The sequence below is a fragment of the Drosophila ananassae genome, chromosome 2L, assembly GCF_017639315.1.
Source record: "Drosophila ananassae strain 14024-0371.13 chromosome 2L, ASM1763931v2, whole genome shotgun sequence".
Lineage (NCBI taxonomy): Eukaryota > Metazoa > Arthropoda > Insecta > Diptera > Drosophilidae > Drosophila > Drosophila ananassae.
Genome location: NC_057927.1, coordinates 17,840,237 through 17,855,422, shown reverse-complemented (window position 1 = coordinate 17,855,422; position 15,186 = coordinate 17,840,237). Strand labels below are relative to the sequence as shown.

Genomic DNA, 15,186 nt, shown 5'->3' with positions numbered 1-15,186 from the left:
TATAAATGCACAGTTTGTGATGCATATAAAAAACGGAAAGAAAATTTGAATTTTTAAATTAGTTTTGTTAACTTTGGCCGTTGTTGTGGCATTGTGGCTGTGACTCTCGCTCTGGTTCTGGCTCTGACTCTGGCACAGCCTGGAAATGTTTAACGACTCGTAAGGAAATCGCAAAGTAAAATGTCTTCAGGAATTCCACATTTTCCGTATACGTAATAAAAAGCCAAAAGGAAACTGGCAACAAATGCGGCAGACAGTGGCAAGGAAAGCAACAAAATGGCGTTGAGTGGGCGGACGGGTGGTTGCTTTCTTATTGGATGGGTGGTTACTTGCCTGCCTCTTGAAAATGGCGAATTAAATTTGAAATTGCGGTCGGTTGTTGTTGTTAGGAAAAGGGAGGAATGTTTTGGGACCGAAGAGACGGGGCAACAAGAAAATGTCAAAGCAAGTTGAGGTAAAAGTTGCGTCTGGCTTTGCTTTTGTTGTGTAAAATATGGAAAAATGTCTCCTAGCCAGATAATGTGCGGCAAGGTATGCGACTGCTGCTTATGCATACCAAATGTGTGCTGCGACCCTCCCCCTCCTGGTTTTCCTGCTTGGACCCTTCGCATCACCCCCTCCTATGTGTAAGGCTACGAAGGAGCGCATATGAAGCGGTAGCAAGTTTATTTGTTTTGTCAGTCGTTGCACGCAGCTTGGAGACCAGTTGATGGCTTGGAAAATAAGCTTACTGCTTTGTTGGCACTGTTTTCCCCAGAAGCATTCCCCCATTTCAGTTGCCAGTCCCTTCAACTCATTTGAAATGCAGAGTCTTACTTTGGTAAAAAATTATAATTTTGAGAAAAGTATCAGTATTCGACTTATTTTCATGAAATTTTTAATCGAAATCGTCAATACACAAAATAAAATAAAATCTATTCAAAGTTTTGAACTTTTACAAAAAGTACGTTTCAAATCGAAGAATTGTTTTAAAAGAAACTTGAAACCGCTGCCTTTTTCTGCAATACCCATTTCAAATAAATGCCAAGAAATAAAAATTAAATGGTGGCCAATCAGAACAAAGGAAATAGCCCACTATTACATTCTTAAGCTCACACGATAGCCACAAAGCAAAAGCAGACATCAAAAAGAGATAACATGACAAATCGCAAAAAAGAAGGACTTTGTGCAATTTATTTTGCCAAGTAAAATTACTTGTCGCCTGAAGGACAACCACTGACATGGTATGGGATTGTCCTATCCTCCACTTCACTTATGGGAAAAGGAAAAAGAACATACATACATCCCCGTGGGTGGATACTCCAATTGGACAAACAACAACAAAGGCGATGGCACACTCAAAGTGAACGCCATGTCACGAAAAATATTAAAATTAGCATTTGTATGCTGAGTGCAGCTCATATTTTGCCTTTGGTGCGAAATGTTGCAATCGAAAATTGGCTGACTACCCTCGTCTTTCGTGAAATAAAAAACCAAAAGCAAGCAAAAAGATGAAAGGCCGACGGATACTTGTGGTCGGGGGCCAAAACTTTTGATGCTGTTTGCTACTTTTTACATTTCCCTGCTACTGTCAACATCGTCCAGGCCGCAGTGTGATCCTTTTCATTTAAAGTTTCTTGTTTTATTTTTTTCGACGCTACTTTTGATTTCAGAACAGGTCGAGGACAGGGACATTTTTCCATTTCGCTTATTTCGTCAGTCAATTTCTCTAGATTCCAGTTGATAAAAACTTTGATTGGCTTTACGGGTTTCAAAAGAAAATTATAATCTTATACATAAACAAAAATGATTTGAAATACTTTTCTATTTTTTAATAAATTTTCTAATATTTTATTATATATTAATATTTTTTGTGCATTTATTATTGTATACTATCTTGTATAAAACAAGTGATTTACTACTAAAAAATGCGAAATATTTTCCTAGGTATATACCTATTTATCATTTGATTTGTGCTTCCGACTGACAGCATCTCAAGTATTCCACTGAAAAGTTTTCATCTCGAGCTTGGCCCCTGCTTTGCATAAAAATGCGCAAGGTTAAAACTAATTAAATGTGCCAAATAAGCGACTTTCAGATGTTTCCAGATTATGCAGATATGTATATATATATATATTTCATTCCATTTTGTAGTGGCACAGATTCAGATTGAGATTGGGGCGACGGCTTGACAAATGAATGTGGGTGTCAAAGAGCTTTGATAACTCGCCAGCAATGGCTGCTCAAAACAAATGGCGCCATCAATTCGAGGTGTGGCCTGTCCGGAATCCGAGGATGGCGTGGCCTGTCCGGAAAAGCAGGGAAATCGGCGTATGGGAGTGAGGGAAATGTACAAGCTAATTTTCATGCTCGGCACGCGCACAAATAACCGGCAAGGAGGTGGTTGATCCACTTGGTTACCGGCTGACTGCCTGGCCGTACGACTGTCGGACTTTCTGACTGAGTGCCGTATTAGAGTAATTAAATGGCAAACGCAAACTTAATTGGAACGACTGTCCATCGAGAGCGAGGGAGCTGGCAATAAAATAAAAAAAAGTCGCCATAAAACTTAACTTGAATGGCAACCATTTTCCGGGCATTACCCAACTTGGCAGCATTAAGTCAGCCAGTGCGTGCCTATTTATTTAACAAATTAGCATAATTGTTCACAAAATAAAATTCAACTTAAGTACAAATGATGGTTGCTGCTGTTAATTAACATGTGGGTGCAGGACTCAAAGGACACTAGTCGCTGGTCGGGCCAAACGTAGACGAGGGCATCCCGGAGCGCAAATTAGTTGTATACGCCAATGCTAATTGCGAAATGGCATGTCCACTGACAATGAAAAGCTTTTCGTTGCCAGTTGGAAAATATATGAAAATTGTTTTGACTTTAGATAAGCGACAAGCTATGGTCTCGACTAGACTCAGACTGCCCAGCAGGAGAATGGGTTGGGCCCTTAGTCGGGAATGCCGTGATAGAAGCCGGCGAAACGACAATCAAATTTATGAGCTGCAGTTGAAGATGAAACTTAAGCGCCACTTGCCGGGCTTAATTACGGGGATGCAGCTTTGAAGCTATAAAAGGACCGGCTACCAGCTGTTCGAGTGGCCAAGCAGATCGCATCTCTATACCCCGTTGAACCCGTATTCTCATTGTATCTAAGTTTCTGGATATCAGAGGACGAGTGTCTATGTTTCAAAGTGACTGGCTGCGGCTTTGTGTGTGTCCATCGGAGATAAGCTTTGTCGCCAGTTTGTTGGAAACACGCAATGACAACTTTGTCAAGCAGCTACCTCTGGAGTTGTATTCCTCCTGCTGACTTCGCTTTGTGCAATTTTAAAAGGCAGGGGCGGATATATACACACATCCAAAAGCTATGTATATATATATATGTTTATCCATCTAAAGAGGCAATTTTAAGCACACACAATGACAAGTGCCACCATCGTCATTATATTGCCAGTGTCATTGTCCAGGGATTGCCTTGGTCCTTCGGATTCGGCTTTCTATTTTCGATAGTCTTTGTTTAACGTGTTTCCTCGGAACACAATTGTCCTTGTTTGATGTTTGCTGTGGCTATTGTGGAAAGTTCGAATGTTGCTTATCGCGTAAACAATTTAACAAATGGCCAGAATTATTGGTTAATATTGAAAGCACGATAAAAGAAGTAAACTGGATGGGTCGGCATTATTATTTCAAATGAAAAAAATTAAGAATAGGATCAGGGATCGACTTGAAGGGATTTAACGAAAATATTTGAATCTTTATTTTAAATCAAGAGGCCTCTAAGAATTATATTTAATAGAGAGTGGTTCCCACATAATGAGTTTCTATTATTAAGGTGGTTAACTATTTTTTAAATTGAATATTTTTTTTTTTAAATAGGAACTGGAAAATGTTTAATTGTTTGCTTTCTAAGATATACAATTTACATGGTAAACTTGTAATTCGAAGTCTTACAAGCCAAGCCAAAACTAAATTTAACCTTTTTCCTATGTTCAAACCCTATCCTGGTTTCAAACCAAAATTTAATCTTGGCTATGCTTGGACAAATCTGCAGCTTTTGGAGCCAAGAAACTCGATTCATGAAAAAATATTTTTTAGATTTTTTTTCAACTTTTGTGGGGGATACGGATCAAAATGCGGAAAATGCTTCTGAAGGACAATAAAGAACAAAGCGAAGGCTATATCTTGCAAATACTTATTCGATTCTTAAGCGGAATACCTTAGTCGATTTGTAGATTGATTCTGCATCAATCTGCATCAAAATCCAGGAACAAAATATTTTTCAGATTTTTTCTCAACTTTTATGGGGGATACCCTTCAAAATGCGGAAAATGCTTGTGAAGGACAATATAGCTCCCAGCGTAGGCCATATCTTTGCAAATACTTATCCGATTCTTAAGCGGAATACCTTAATCGATTTGTAGATCGATTCTGCATCAATCTGCATCAAAATCCAGGAACAAAATATTTTTCAGATTTTTTCTCAACTTTTATGGGGGCATTTTCAACCCTTCAAAATGCGGAAAATGCTTGTTAAGGACAATATAGCTCCCAGCGTAGGCCATATCTTTGCAAATACTTATCTGATGCTTAAGCGGAATGCCGTAATCGATTTGTAGATCGATTTTGCATCAATTGGCTTCAAAATCAACAAACAAACTATATATTAAATTTAGGTACATTTTTTTATATTTAGCTTCAAACCTTTCCATATCCTAGATTCAAACCCCAATTGAAACTTGGCTAGGCTTTCGGAAAACGGCAGCTTTTGCGTATACGTAATGGGGGTGGTTGAAGGCACACAAAAAGACATATAGAAACATCCCTCTTGCATACGGGTTCGCTTGCACACGCACACTAATTCCATTAGCCCACACACATGTGAATCTGGTGCGTCCGGGCATTATGCTGAGATTATGTTCGCCTGATCCAAAATTTACCATGAAAGAATGTGTACGAGTATGTGACGGACAATACACGTGTGACAAGACTTCACATTAAGCTAGCGTGCGTGAGTGTGTGCGAGATGCTGCCACGCACACAAAGACTCAGGACGAGCTCTCCTGTGAGTCCTGTTAGCGTTTGTGTGCGTATGATTCGCGACCTTGAGCAGGATACGCGAATTCAGTGACGCCGCATTTGAGCAACCCCCGAAACTCTGAGCCACCCCAAGTCAGTGTAAAGACGTAGTAATACCGGCCCTTCCCGCGATTCTGTTCTCCTGTCCCGCTAAGGTTGCTCCTAGTTACGACGTAACTGTTAACCGGTTTTGCTCATCAGCCGTACTACTCTTGCATATTACCGTTATGTAATAGTACCGTGCCACGATGTGGTAACGTCAAAATCGAAATCAAAGACCCAGCCCAGTCGGTGGGCGGGCGACTATACTCCGCCCCGTGAATCACACACGCCCTAGTGTCTGACATGCGCAGTGCAAAGCAAAGTGGTGACGCAACGTTCATCGATTTCTGATCTCCTGGTAATCCTTGGGCGTTACCTTAAGAAGGGTTAAAGCGCTGATGGACACGTGTCCGTCTATTTGAACGTGCCGCTGTTGTTGCTGCTGCTGCGACCGAGGTTTTTTCCCGGGTTCTTGGCAAAAAACACAAAGAACCAGTCCGGCGGAGCGACGCTCGCTCTTGGGTGCCACCCAGTGCCCGCACTCGCTAATTGAAACAGTCGGCATGACGCAGAGGTTGCGTGTGCCCACCTCTTTGGGCGGGCTATATCGCACGACGTTCGCCGCGACCCACAGGGGCGGTGTCCTTGCCCCCAAGACCCAACCATCGCTATTGTCATTGCAGGCGAGATGGCTAGAAAAAATCTATCAAAATGTCAGGAGGAAATTCCATTTGAATCTTTTTTCTTATGCCTATTAGTTTATTAAAATGATTTTTTTTGTTTATTCAAACTTAAATTTTAATTACAAATATTTGATTATATCCAAGTAAAATTGAAATTATTTAGGATTTTTAAATGATTTTTGAAGCTCAAGACAGTTAAACTTTTGTAGCCTGCAGATTGAAATCACTAGATTCGCAACCCTCTTATTTATGGAAACTCCTGCCACAAAAACCCACCCCTAATGCCAAGCGTGACAATGTCAGCGAACACACCCCTTCGCGCAGACTGGCACACACACAAAATTTATTATTCTACAGAACACTTTCGTTTTCAATAGATTCTCCAAACGAGCCGCATTCCATCCCCTGTTGGTGCAAGTTCGATTGCTGCGCGCCTGTTGAAAATCTTGAACTGGAATTTCCTTTCGTTTGACTGTAAATTTCAGTGCTTCAGAATTCTTATTGGCAAGTGCCTGCATTTAAAACCCACTGTTGCTACTGCCAGAAAGAATGCAAAATAACAAATGACTCAATTAGAATTACAAACTATTGTAATATTAAATGTAGTCCTTTTCTGTATAAAGTTTTAAATTTATGAGTTTTGGATTAAGTTAATTTTGGTCGTTTTTTTAGAATCGAAGCATAATATATATTTAATTGATACTTATCATTATTAACATTATTAAATTCGTGTGCCTAAATTCCATAAAAGTTTAACAGCAGGATAATCATCCTCTGTTAATAACTCTTCTTCAAATATAGATGGCGCCAAAAAATATTAAATTTATAAAAGCATTTATTCAAAAGTCCTCGTGAAATATTTGCTAACAAGAAAAAAAAAAACAACATACATATTAAAAAAATAAATTGTTTGGTTCGTTAGTTAATAATTTATATTTTATGTTAGTCAAGTATAACCAAATAACAATTTGTTTTATAAACAAATAACCCAAATAAAGGTGGCAGCAAAAATGTAGATAACAATATACTCATGTACATATTAAAGGACTACGAAAATAAAGGATAACTTTGCGTTAGTTAATATAAAAATAATAAAAAATATATATTTTTTATTTACCAATATAGCTTATAGCTTATTTCAATATTTAAGATTTTATGTAAGAGTTTACTCTTACTTGTCGATCGATGTAGCCTTAATATGATAAGACCACACTGCCAGAGGTCGCTTTTTTAAAAGGATATGTAAAAAGAAACTAAGGATGCACTGATTATAATATATTTAATATTTTAAAACGTTTAAAATTTTTAAGAGAACAGTAAAAGCAATAATTGTGCCCAATTAATTTAAAATCATTTTCTTAAAGAAGTCAAATTGTTAAAAAGATATTTTTGGCCTTAACCGCTTCAATTAAGAGAAATAGGTGGAAGTGAAAGGTGAAAGTGATAAAAATTCAAATAAATATTACAATCCAAATAATTCAAATGATTAAGCATCTAATTAGCCTGTCTGTTTATAACTTGACTACACCACTGAAAAGTATCCCAAACATTTCACAGAAATCCAAGAACTATTGCCATCCGACAGGAGGACTGACAAATAATCTAATTAGACGCCAGAGCGATGAGTTTCCACTGTCAAAAGATGAATGCGAGTCATTTCGGAGTTCCAAAGACTTGGATAGAAACGAGATACGATAGGGTGGCGAGATGGGGCGACATCGTGTCAAGATGTCAAAGGGAAAGGTAATAAATGGCTGGCAGGCAGCTGGCGGCAAAGTGCTCCAGAGATTTCTAGGAGGCCTATATCGAAGGAGCCGCGTGCACTTTCAATTTCCGCAGCGGCATTTTTCAATATGACTGGGAATTCCTCGGAGAGCGGCTGACGACATGCGCACTCGCGGCTTGTCTCGAGATGTAATTAGTTGGATACTTCATTAACCACAGCCGACAATCAACAAATGAGTAATTAACTTGCGCCAGGGACTCTGTTCGTCGACGGCCTCGTGTGCAGTTAATATTTCATAATTGAGCAATTTATTTTCGCCTCTTTGACAGGATCAAAGATGCAGCCGATGCCAAAGCGCCACATGCAAATTTTATGCTCAGTTAGCTGTCGGTGGGTTTGGAATATATGGCTTTGTGTGTGGCTCACAGGTCTGGGAACTGCCTTTGATCTTTTTTCAGGCAAACAGCATATTCTCGAAGTAGTAGTATGTGATTACCAACCTGTCACAAAAAAATCGATGAAAAAAGAACAAAAAAACGAAACACACTTTCATTCATAAATAAACATATAAAGCTGAACACATTCCTGGGTAAACAAGGGTTATAATCACGATGGCAATATACGGACCCGGAGTTAAAGTGGGCAACTGGTTTGAAACAGCACTGTCTGAGGAGGTGGGTATTTAAAAATATATTGGCAAGACTCAAATTTGGCGTTTTGCTTTTGCAGTTCCGCACAGCAGACACCAAGAAGCTCCGGGAAAGTGGTGATTTGCTCTTGGACAGGGCTCGTGCGATTTATGAACGCTTTAACCACGAGCAGGTTTTGGGGCCGCCACAAGAGGTATTGGCCTTTGGTGTGGTGGTCCAGTTAAAGCCAGTTCGTATAAATATCTGCCGAGAGGAGACCAAGGACTTGAACCTTGCCTTGTCGGTGGTGATCACCCAGGAGGGAATAATCCGCCGGTTCAAAACAATTAATGAACTTTGCGATCTCACTGTGGCTCCCAGTCCCCATCCGTCGATTCGCAGTAGCTTCCGTATTGTAAGTCCGGACGACGAGAATCGTTCCGGACAATATCTAACCTACGGTGAGAAGTTCCGGCTGCAGGCCATGGACCCGGGGGACGAACCCATGTATATATGGAGTGGACCCAAACGGGTGAATCTTACGCTCCCCCTCGAAAAGGCTTTCTACACCAAAAACAGAGGCGAGTTAACCCTGCCACTTGGCTTGGTTTCTCAGAAGGTAGGATATAATCCTGACACCCATATATATTTAATGTGCTCCTCTCGCTCCTCTTTAGAACCTTGGTCCTTCGGCTATACCTAATTTCTGCACTCATTTCTATTGTGCACACCAAGATCCACATAAGCGATTCGAAAATGAGGGAAAAACTATAAAAGTATGTGACCTGTTACACCTTTTTTCAAAGTTTAATCGTAAATCTGTTAATTCACCCAGGAAAATGATCCTCTAATAATAGTTCATGCCGTAACAAACCAGAATTTGGCCGTGGAAAATACGCTGGCAAACACCTTGTTTGGGCCGGAATTTCAGGTTTCGGTGCAGACATACAAGAACGTCTTCAAGAAGGAGACATGGAAGAATCAATGGAAGTTCAGCTACTGATACTCATCCATCTCGATTCCGTGACGTATTTGTGTATATGTACATATATTTCATATATTTTAAATTGAATATAGCTGGTACCTATACCTGCTGTGGCATCTAAATGATCTACTCAAATGTGTATTTGAGTGGCTGTCGCTAGTTCGTCGGGCTGTTTGGCTATGTCAAAATATCAGATGAGGAGCGTTGGGGAGTCGTCGTAAATTCGGTTTCATAGTCGAGCAATGCCAGGCATCCCGGGTGGAAATTTATGCCTCCGCAGTGGCTCCCCTTGGTAGAATTTCGGTCGGTCAACGAGGCGTGTGAGTGATTTGTTGGGGGGACTGCTTTGGGGGAAAGGAAATGTCAGAAGTTGCACCATTTTATGCTTGTGATAAATTAATTAAAATTAGACAATAACTACAACGGGAAGCAGGCTAATGAGCTGGAGACGATCGACAAGGGCAACCAGATCTGCGGGAACATGTCAGCGCAACAAATTTCAATTAGTTCACGCTTCACTTATGCGACAGTCATAAAAAGAAAGTGCCGCCCCCAGACGCTGCAGGAATTGGATGCCAGCACATGGCGGCCACACACTATAATTAATACGAACAACTAAATTTGACTGTAAAACGCTGATTGTGAGTTTAATTGGGCGCAGGGTCGCCACCCAGAGAAACTTTAGGGGCAGACCGTTGGGAATATTGCAAAGTAAAGAGCTGCAAATGAAGTCAAAGGTCCCCGGGCCTCCGATCTCAACAAGTTATTTTTGGCCCGTCGCTCCGATTACATGTTTTCTGTCATAGATTAGCCGCGGCCCGCCTTCGGGAAAGATTTCACACTCCCCCAACTTCTGTTCGGTTCGTTTTTCTTATTTTTTTTCGAGCATCTGTTGCAGCCGGGGGTCTCTGGTTTCTCCGAGTGTGACAAAGTGCTTCGGAGGGAGGAACATTTTCAGATTCTGGGCGTCTGCTCCCGACTAAACTGCACATTACTTATGCAAGATGATTTACTGAGACGCGTGACAGATTTACAAGTTGCATTTACTGCATTAATTTATCATAAATATTGTGCGCCAGCGTGGCATGCGAGTCCCCTAAGCTTAGGCAATCAATGGTATCATTTTCACACCTTCCGTTGGCTTGTCACAATGAGGAAACAATTACCGAAAAGCACATGCCGGCATTTCCTGTCTAATTGCACTTGATGTGTATTTATAAAACTTTATTCATTTGCAACACATTTTCGCCGTTTTTTGTCCGTCTGGTATGGGTTCGTAATTATTATGAGGCGTTGACACAAATACGGCATGCAGGCGACTCGTGTGCAACTGAATGTCGCCCGTTCTGGTTGCGGCAAAAATAATTTACACATCTAATTAAGATACCGTTGAATATAATGCTTTTATGACTCTTTAATGCATCCTCTAAATATTACATGTATTTCAATTTAAATTACAAAAATTAGATGAATAAGTATTTGGATCTGTTCCGCACGTATTCGAGCCAATATCTTATTCAAATCCGATTGCCTGTCACCGAAAGCCAACTGAGCACACTCAAAACACAATAAAAAAGTAAACATACTTCAAATATATTGCGTTATAAAACAAAGCATCATTTTGCTTTTTTGAACGACAGCGACAAGAAAACAAACACGGGCCCGTGTATTTTCGGGCACGGCATGTTGTATTTTTATGTGCCATGAAATTAATTTACGATTACGACAATTTAAATTTTTAAAATCACACTAAAAATATGCTAACAACTCGGTAGCCGAAAGTGTTAAAAAGCCAGAGGAAGCGGCCGCATTTGTGGCCTGGGATTTATATTCCAAAAGGGGGAAGCGATGCCTCCCCCTCCATTGTTGTGCTGTTCAATATTGAAGTGTTGACTTGAGTTTATGTTTCATATTTTGTCTGAAGTCATTTAATTTCTATAAACAGACAGGGCCAGTCAAGTTCGGATTCCAGGGGTTGCTGCTGCAGATGATGATGTGGCACTGACGTTTATGAGGCATCTTCGGAGGCGGAACTCGTTCACGGCTTATTTGGTGACTCTTTCTGATGTCGTTGCTGCTGCCAAACAACATGTTTTAAGTGGCTGTTACTTTATGAGCTTAATAAGAGGAAGTGGTTGCTGCTTCCCGGTTTTATTAGTCCAAAAAACGGAACCATAAATCCCCAAAAGACAGAGCTAGTGAAGGGTTTTCAGGTGTGGCAAGTGGCAGGAGCTCTTATTTGAAGTTATATCTTTATTTTGCTTGCCATTCATCAAAACTATCAGCACAATCAAAAGCCTAATCAGGCATTCAGGTTCCACTTGCCCAATTTCTTCCATTTGGGAGATTCGGCCAGTGTCTGATTTGAAAATTATTTATTTATCGCAATCAGCAATGGAGCACGAATGGCCATTGTGTTACATTTCTCTTAATACAGCCCGTCAAATAAACAAATCATGGTGTTAAGGCAAATGATGGATTGACATCAGGCAGGTTCGTGTGTGTTTGCTTGTGCACTCAACCAATAGTCAGTAGCCAGCAAGCCAAACATGGCCATTGCCGGAAATCCGAGGTCTTGGTTATGCGGCAACAATGGGCAATGGGAGCTGTGACAGTGGGCAAGCATCCTTTTTTTATGGAGACAAACACAAATTTTATTAATAGGGCAATGTATACATTTTGCTCAAGATAATTAAAAGTATGAGAGCTTAAATAAATATTATTAAAAACTATTCAAGCATATTATTTGCTTAGAACTTCCCGCGACTCCATGGTGCGTCTTCTCGAATTTTGCAGTAGCAGCATTGGCAACATTTTGTGGCATGAGCTGGTTGTTTGTTCTTCTTTTGTTGCCGCAGTGGCTTTAAAATGTGCCCCCCCTTTCGGTTTTTTTTTTTGTTGCAGCGCACTTTTTTATTTTCAACACTTTTTGTGCGACCTGACTTGGCACAGAAAGAAACAAAGCGGGTACGAGCGAGAGGAAAAACACGAAAACATTCATAAAATATGTATTATGCAATCTAAGCTCGTGTGAGCGTTGCTAAATATTTTATTCACATGTATTGTCCCACACTCACACATACACAGTCGCAGGAGGTATCCAAACATCTGTATCAGGATTGTTGTATTGTGTAGTTTATGATTTTGTTTTGCCGCTGAATATATTCACAATCATTAATATCACGGACACAAAGGCAAATATCAAAATTAACAAATTCCTTTGTGTCAAAAATATTCCACGCCTCGCCGAAGACAAATGGCCAATGGAATAAGAGGCTGGCCAAAAAAAAAGGATAGCTGAAAAAATCCGAAATAATAAAAACATTAAATACTGTTTTAAATCACATGTGCCGTTTAACACATTGAGCCGGGAATTTGCTTTCCATTTTTAATGCCCTTTCTGTCCGACTGCGCATAAATTTCAACTTAAATTGCGCGCGCAGGCCAAAAACCGAAAAAACCAGAGGCTGCCGATGGTGGACCCCTTTCCCCATATGCTTTAAAAGGGGGGTCGCCGCCCACTTAACGCCACTGCCACCCTGGGTGGCTCCCTTTTTTTTCTTGTTTTTCAAGTAATAAGACGTTGCCAATTAGCGTCTGTGTGTGTGGATTTAGTGGCCGTTACGCCCAGTTTATTTTGATTTGCCTAAGCAGCCAAATTCAGATTTTAATTTCTGTATTTCGAAACTATTAAATTATGGGCAAAATGCCGTTGCTCTTTGATCTGGGTGCCAAAAGTCTTTGTGGGATAAAGATCCACAAGAGCTCTTTCGGGGTCTTTGCATATATTTTTATTACTGGCCTACCGACCACTCGCTTGTTCTTTGTTCTGTTTATTTTCCTGACGCGGCGAGTTTACGGCCTTTTAATGAGAATTATGTGACTTTAATTTATGTCTCAATTTTGCGCATATTAAAATCTTTATTTTTGGGGGTGGTCAGATTGCCAAGGTGGAAGAATTTGATGTCTATACCTGGATATTAGTCTTTTATACTAACTGGATCATTAGTCCTAAAGTTAATTAATACATTTTTGAAATTAACTCCCAACAGATTCCTTGTGAAATATCCTTATCTGACTAAAAATTGGAGCCATATCTACTTCAATTACTTTTGTAATTGTTCGAGTAAATGACAAAAGTCGGAGCAAAAGGCAATTGTTGCTCCTAATGACTGCAGCTTTGAAACTATTTAAATGGCCTCGGCAAGTGTCTCATGCGGGCATATTGTCCTGGCTTTAGAATAAATATCCTGTCATCTAGCAGGGCAACAAGAGATGCTCGAAAACACGACCCTCCTCCAAATGCACTGGCCTCCCTCTGCTCCATTATGTATCTCCTACCACTGTCCCTGCCCCAGCCCATCCCCCTTCAGTGTCATAGACATACAGGAGAATCCAAAGCGAGTACAGCAGACTTAATATCTAAAGCAATTTACAGTTATGAAAATAAGAGACATATCCGCAAAACGACAAGCACAGTGCGCCACCGCAACAACAAAGGCAGCACAAGGACCAGCACCAGCACCAGCACCAGTACCATCACCATAACCAGCAACAAAAACAACAATAAGGATCAAGGGAAAAAGGACGAAGCGAGAAACTTCTGCTAACGAAGTAAGTACCCTGGAGGACACTTAAGCGTGCGACCCGACCCAGCCCAACTGGCGACGAGCGTCATAATGTCGCCAACATTTTTCGAAATTACACACAAATGACAAAATAAAAGGTGCAAAAAGTCTGCAAAAGGACCAAAACGAGAAGCCACTTTTGAAGGGGAAGTCACCGGCGGATGCTCCTTCTCGCTCGTCGAGTGACTTCCGTTTGGCGGCCATGTTGAAAACATTTGAGTGCTGCTCTCGAGAGCTGAGTGATTTCTGCAACAGTGCGTCACTCATTGGTCTGCAGAATGGGGGCGTGGCTTGCTGTTGGCCTTTCTGTGAGTGTGAGAGATGCTATTTCCCCCAATGCGAGTGCGCAGTGAGCGAATAATATGGAAGAGCGATAAACTAAGAAAGTGGGTGGCTGGGCTGGCTTTCATGGGGGTTGGAGTGGGTGAGGTGGGCAGTGTGGGGCTGGAATAGCTACGCTTAGTTGCGGCTGCTAAAATGAGGGTTAAATCGCGTGCATAATTTAGCAGTTCATTTCATTCATTTGAGTGCAAGTGCTCCGAGATGTTCGCCGCCTAAATGCCACTTCCACTTCCGATTCCGATTCCGCTTCCGCTCTTTGTCTCTCTCGGTCTACATCGCTCTCTCTCTCTCTATCTGGGAGAGTGCGCGGCAAATATCTACTGCCGTTTACCGCTACAATGACAAGCATTTATGGCAATTAACACTTTAGCTGTTTATATGCTGATGCCGCTGCTCTCGGACACCTAATCGTGTCGGCCATTAGAGGAACCAAACACAAAACGCTGCTGTGCCCCCAGAAAAGAAACCATCCAATTCCAAATCACGTTCACGCTCCTCTCTCGCTTAACAAATTTTTGAATTTATTTTGTTTTTTGGGCTCCCGCTTAGACCATTTTCATTTCCGCTTTTGCGTTTAGAGCAAATTCAATATCGTGCATAATTAATTTGCAATTAGCACGTTTCTGTTTTTGTTTTCATTTCGCCAACTTCGCGCCACTCCCCTCGGCATGGAAATTTTCTAATTACGTGCACAAGCTGAATGCAAACTAGTTTCCAGCCCCATCCGCTTTTCACTGCCCGCCGGCATTTCAGCAGCAGTCCCGCACTCCGGCATTCCGGCATTCCGGCATTTGGAGCTTCTGCCCACGTGGCACGTCCATTGGCAATACGGATTCCCAAGCCGATGATGATGATGGCCTGCGAAATGGGTTGGCATATGAAATGAGCTGCAAATTGATGGAGGAATTAGCGCAGCATATTTAATTTGTACTCGCAGAAACAACAAAAACCTCACCAGAACCAGAACCAGAGCCAAACAGCACGATTGGGCCATGTTTGTTAAGTGGGCAGGTGAAGGATGTGGTGCTAGCACTAATGGGCTTTTAGGGGCCCATTTTTAATGCAGACTAGTCACACATTCAA

General features: G+C 41.1%; 1 protein-coding gene across 1 annotated transcript; it reads left to right on the top strand.

Moving 5' to 3' along the window:
- The first annotated feature begins 7,992 nt into the window (after window positions 1-7,992).
- On the top strand, window positions 7,993-9,262 carry LOC6499209 (cilia- and flagella-associated protein 161). Its single transcript, XM_001955069.4, has 4 exons — window positions 7,993-8,193; window positions 8,249-8,767; window positions 8,826-8,924; window positions 8,984-9,262. Exons 1-4 carry the CDS (start codon window positions 8,131-8,133, stop codon window positions 9,149-9,151), a joined length of 849 nt encoding a protein of 282 aa, XP_001955105.1. The 5' UTR covers window positions 7,993-8,130; the 3' UTR covers window positions 9,152-9,262.
- The last annotated feature ends 5,924 nt before the right edge of the window (window positions 9,263-15,186 follow it).

Excerpts from the sequence above, each read along its gene's own strand:
- LOC6499209 (XM_001955069.4), top strand. The coding sequence starts at position 8,131 with ATGGCAATATACGGACCCGGAGTTAAAGTGGGCAACTGGTTTGAAACA. Across the intron at positions 8,768-8,825 it reads TTGGCTTGGTTTCTCAGAAG|AACCTTGGTCCTTCGGCTAT; the intron begins GTAGGATATAAT and ends GCTCCTCTTTAG. Across the intron at positions 8,925-8,983 it reads ATGAGGGAAAAACTATAAAA|GAAAATGATCCTCTAATAAT; the intron begins GTATGTGACCTG and ends TAATTCACCCAG.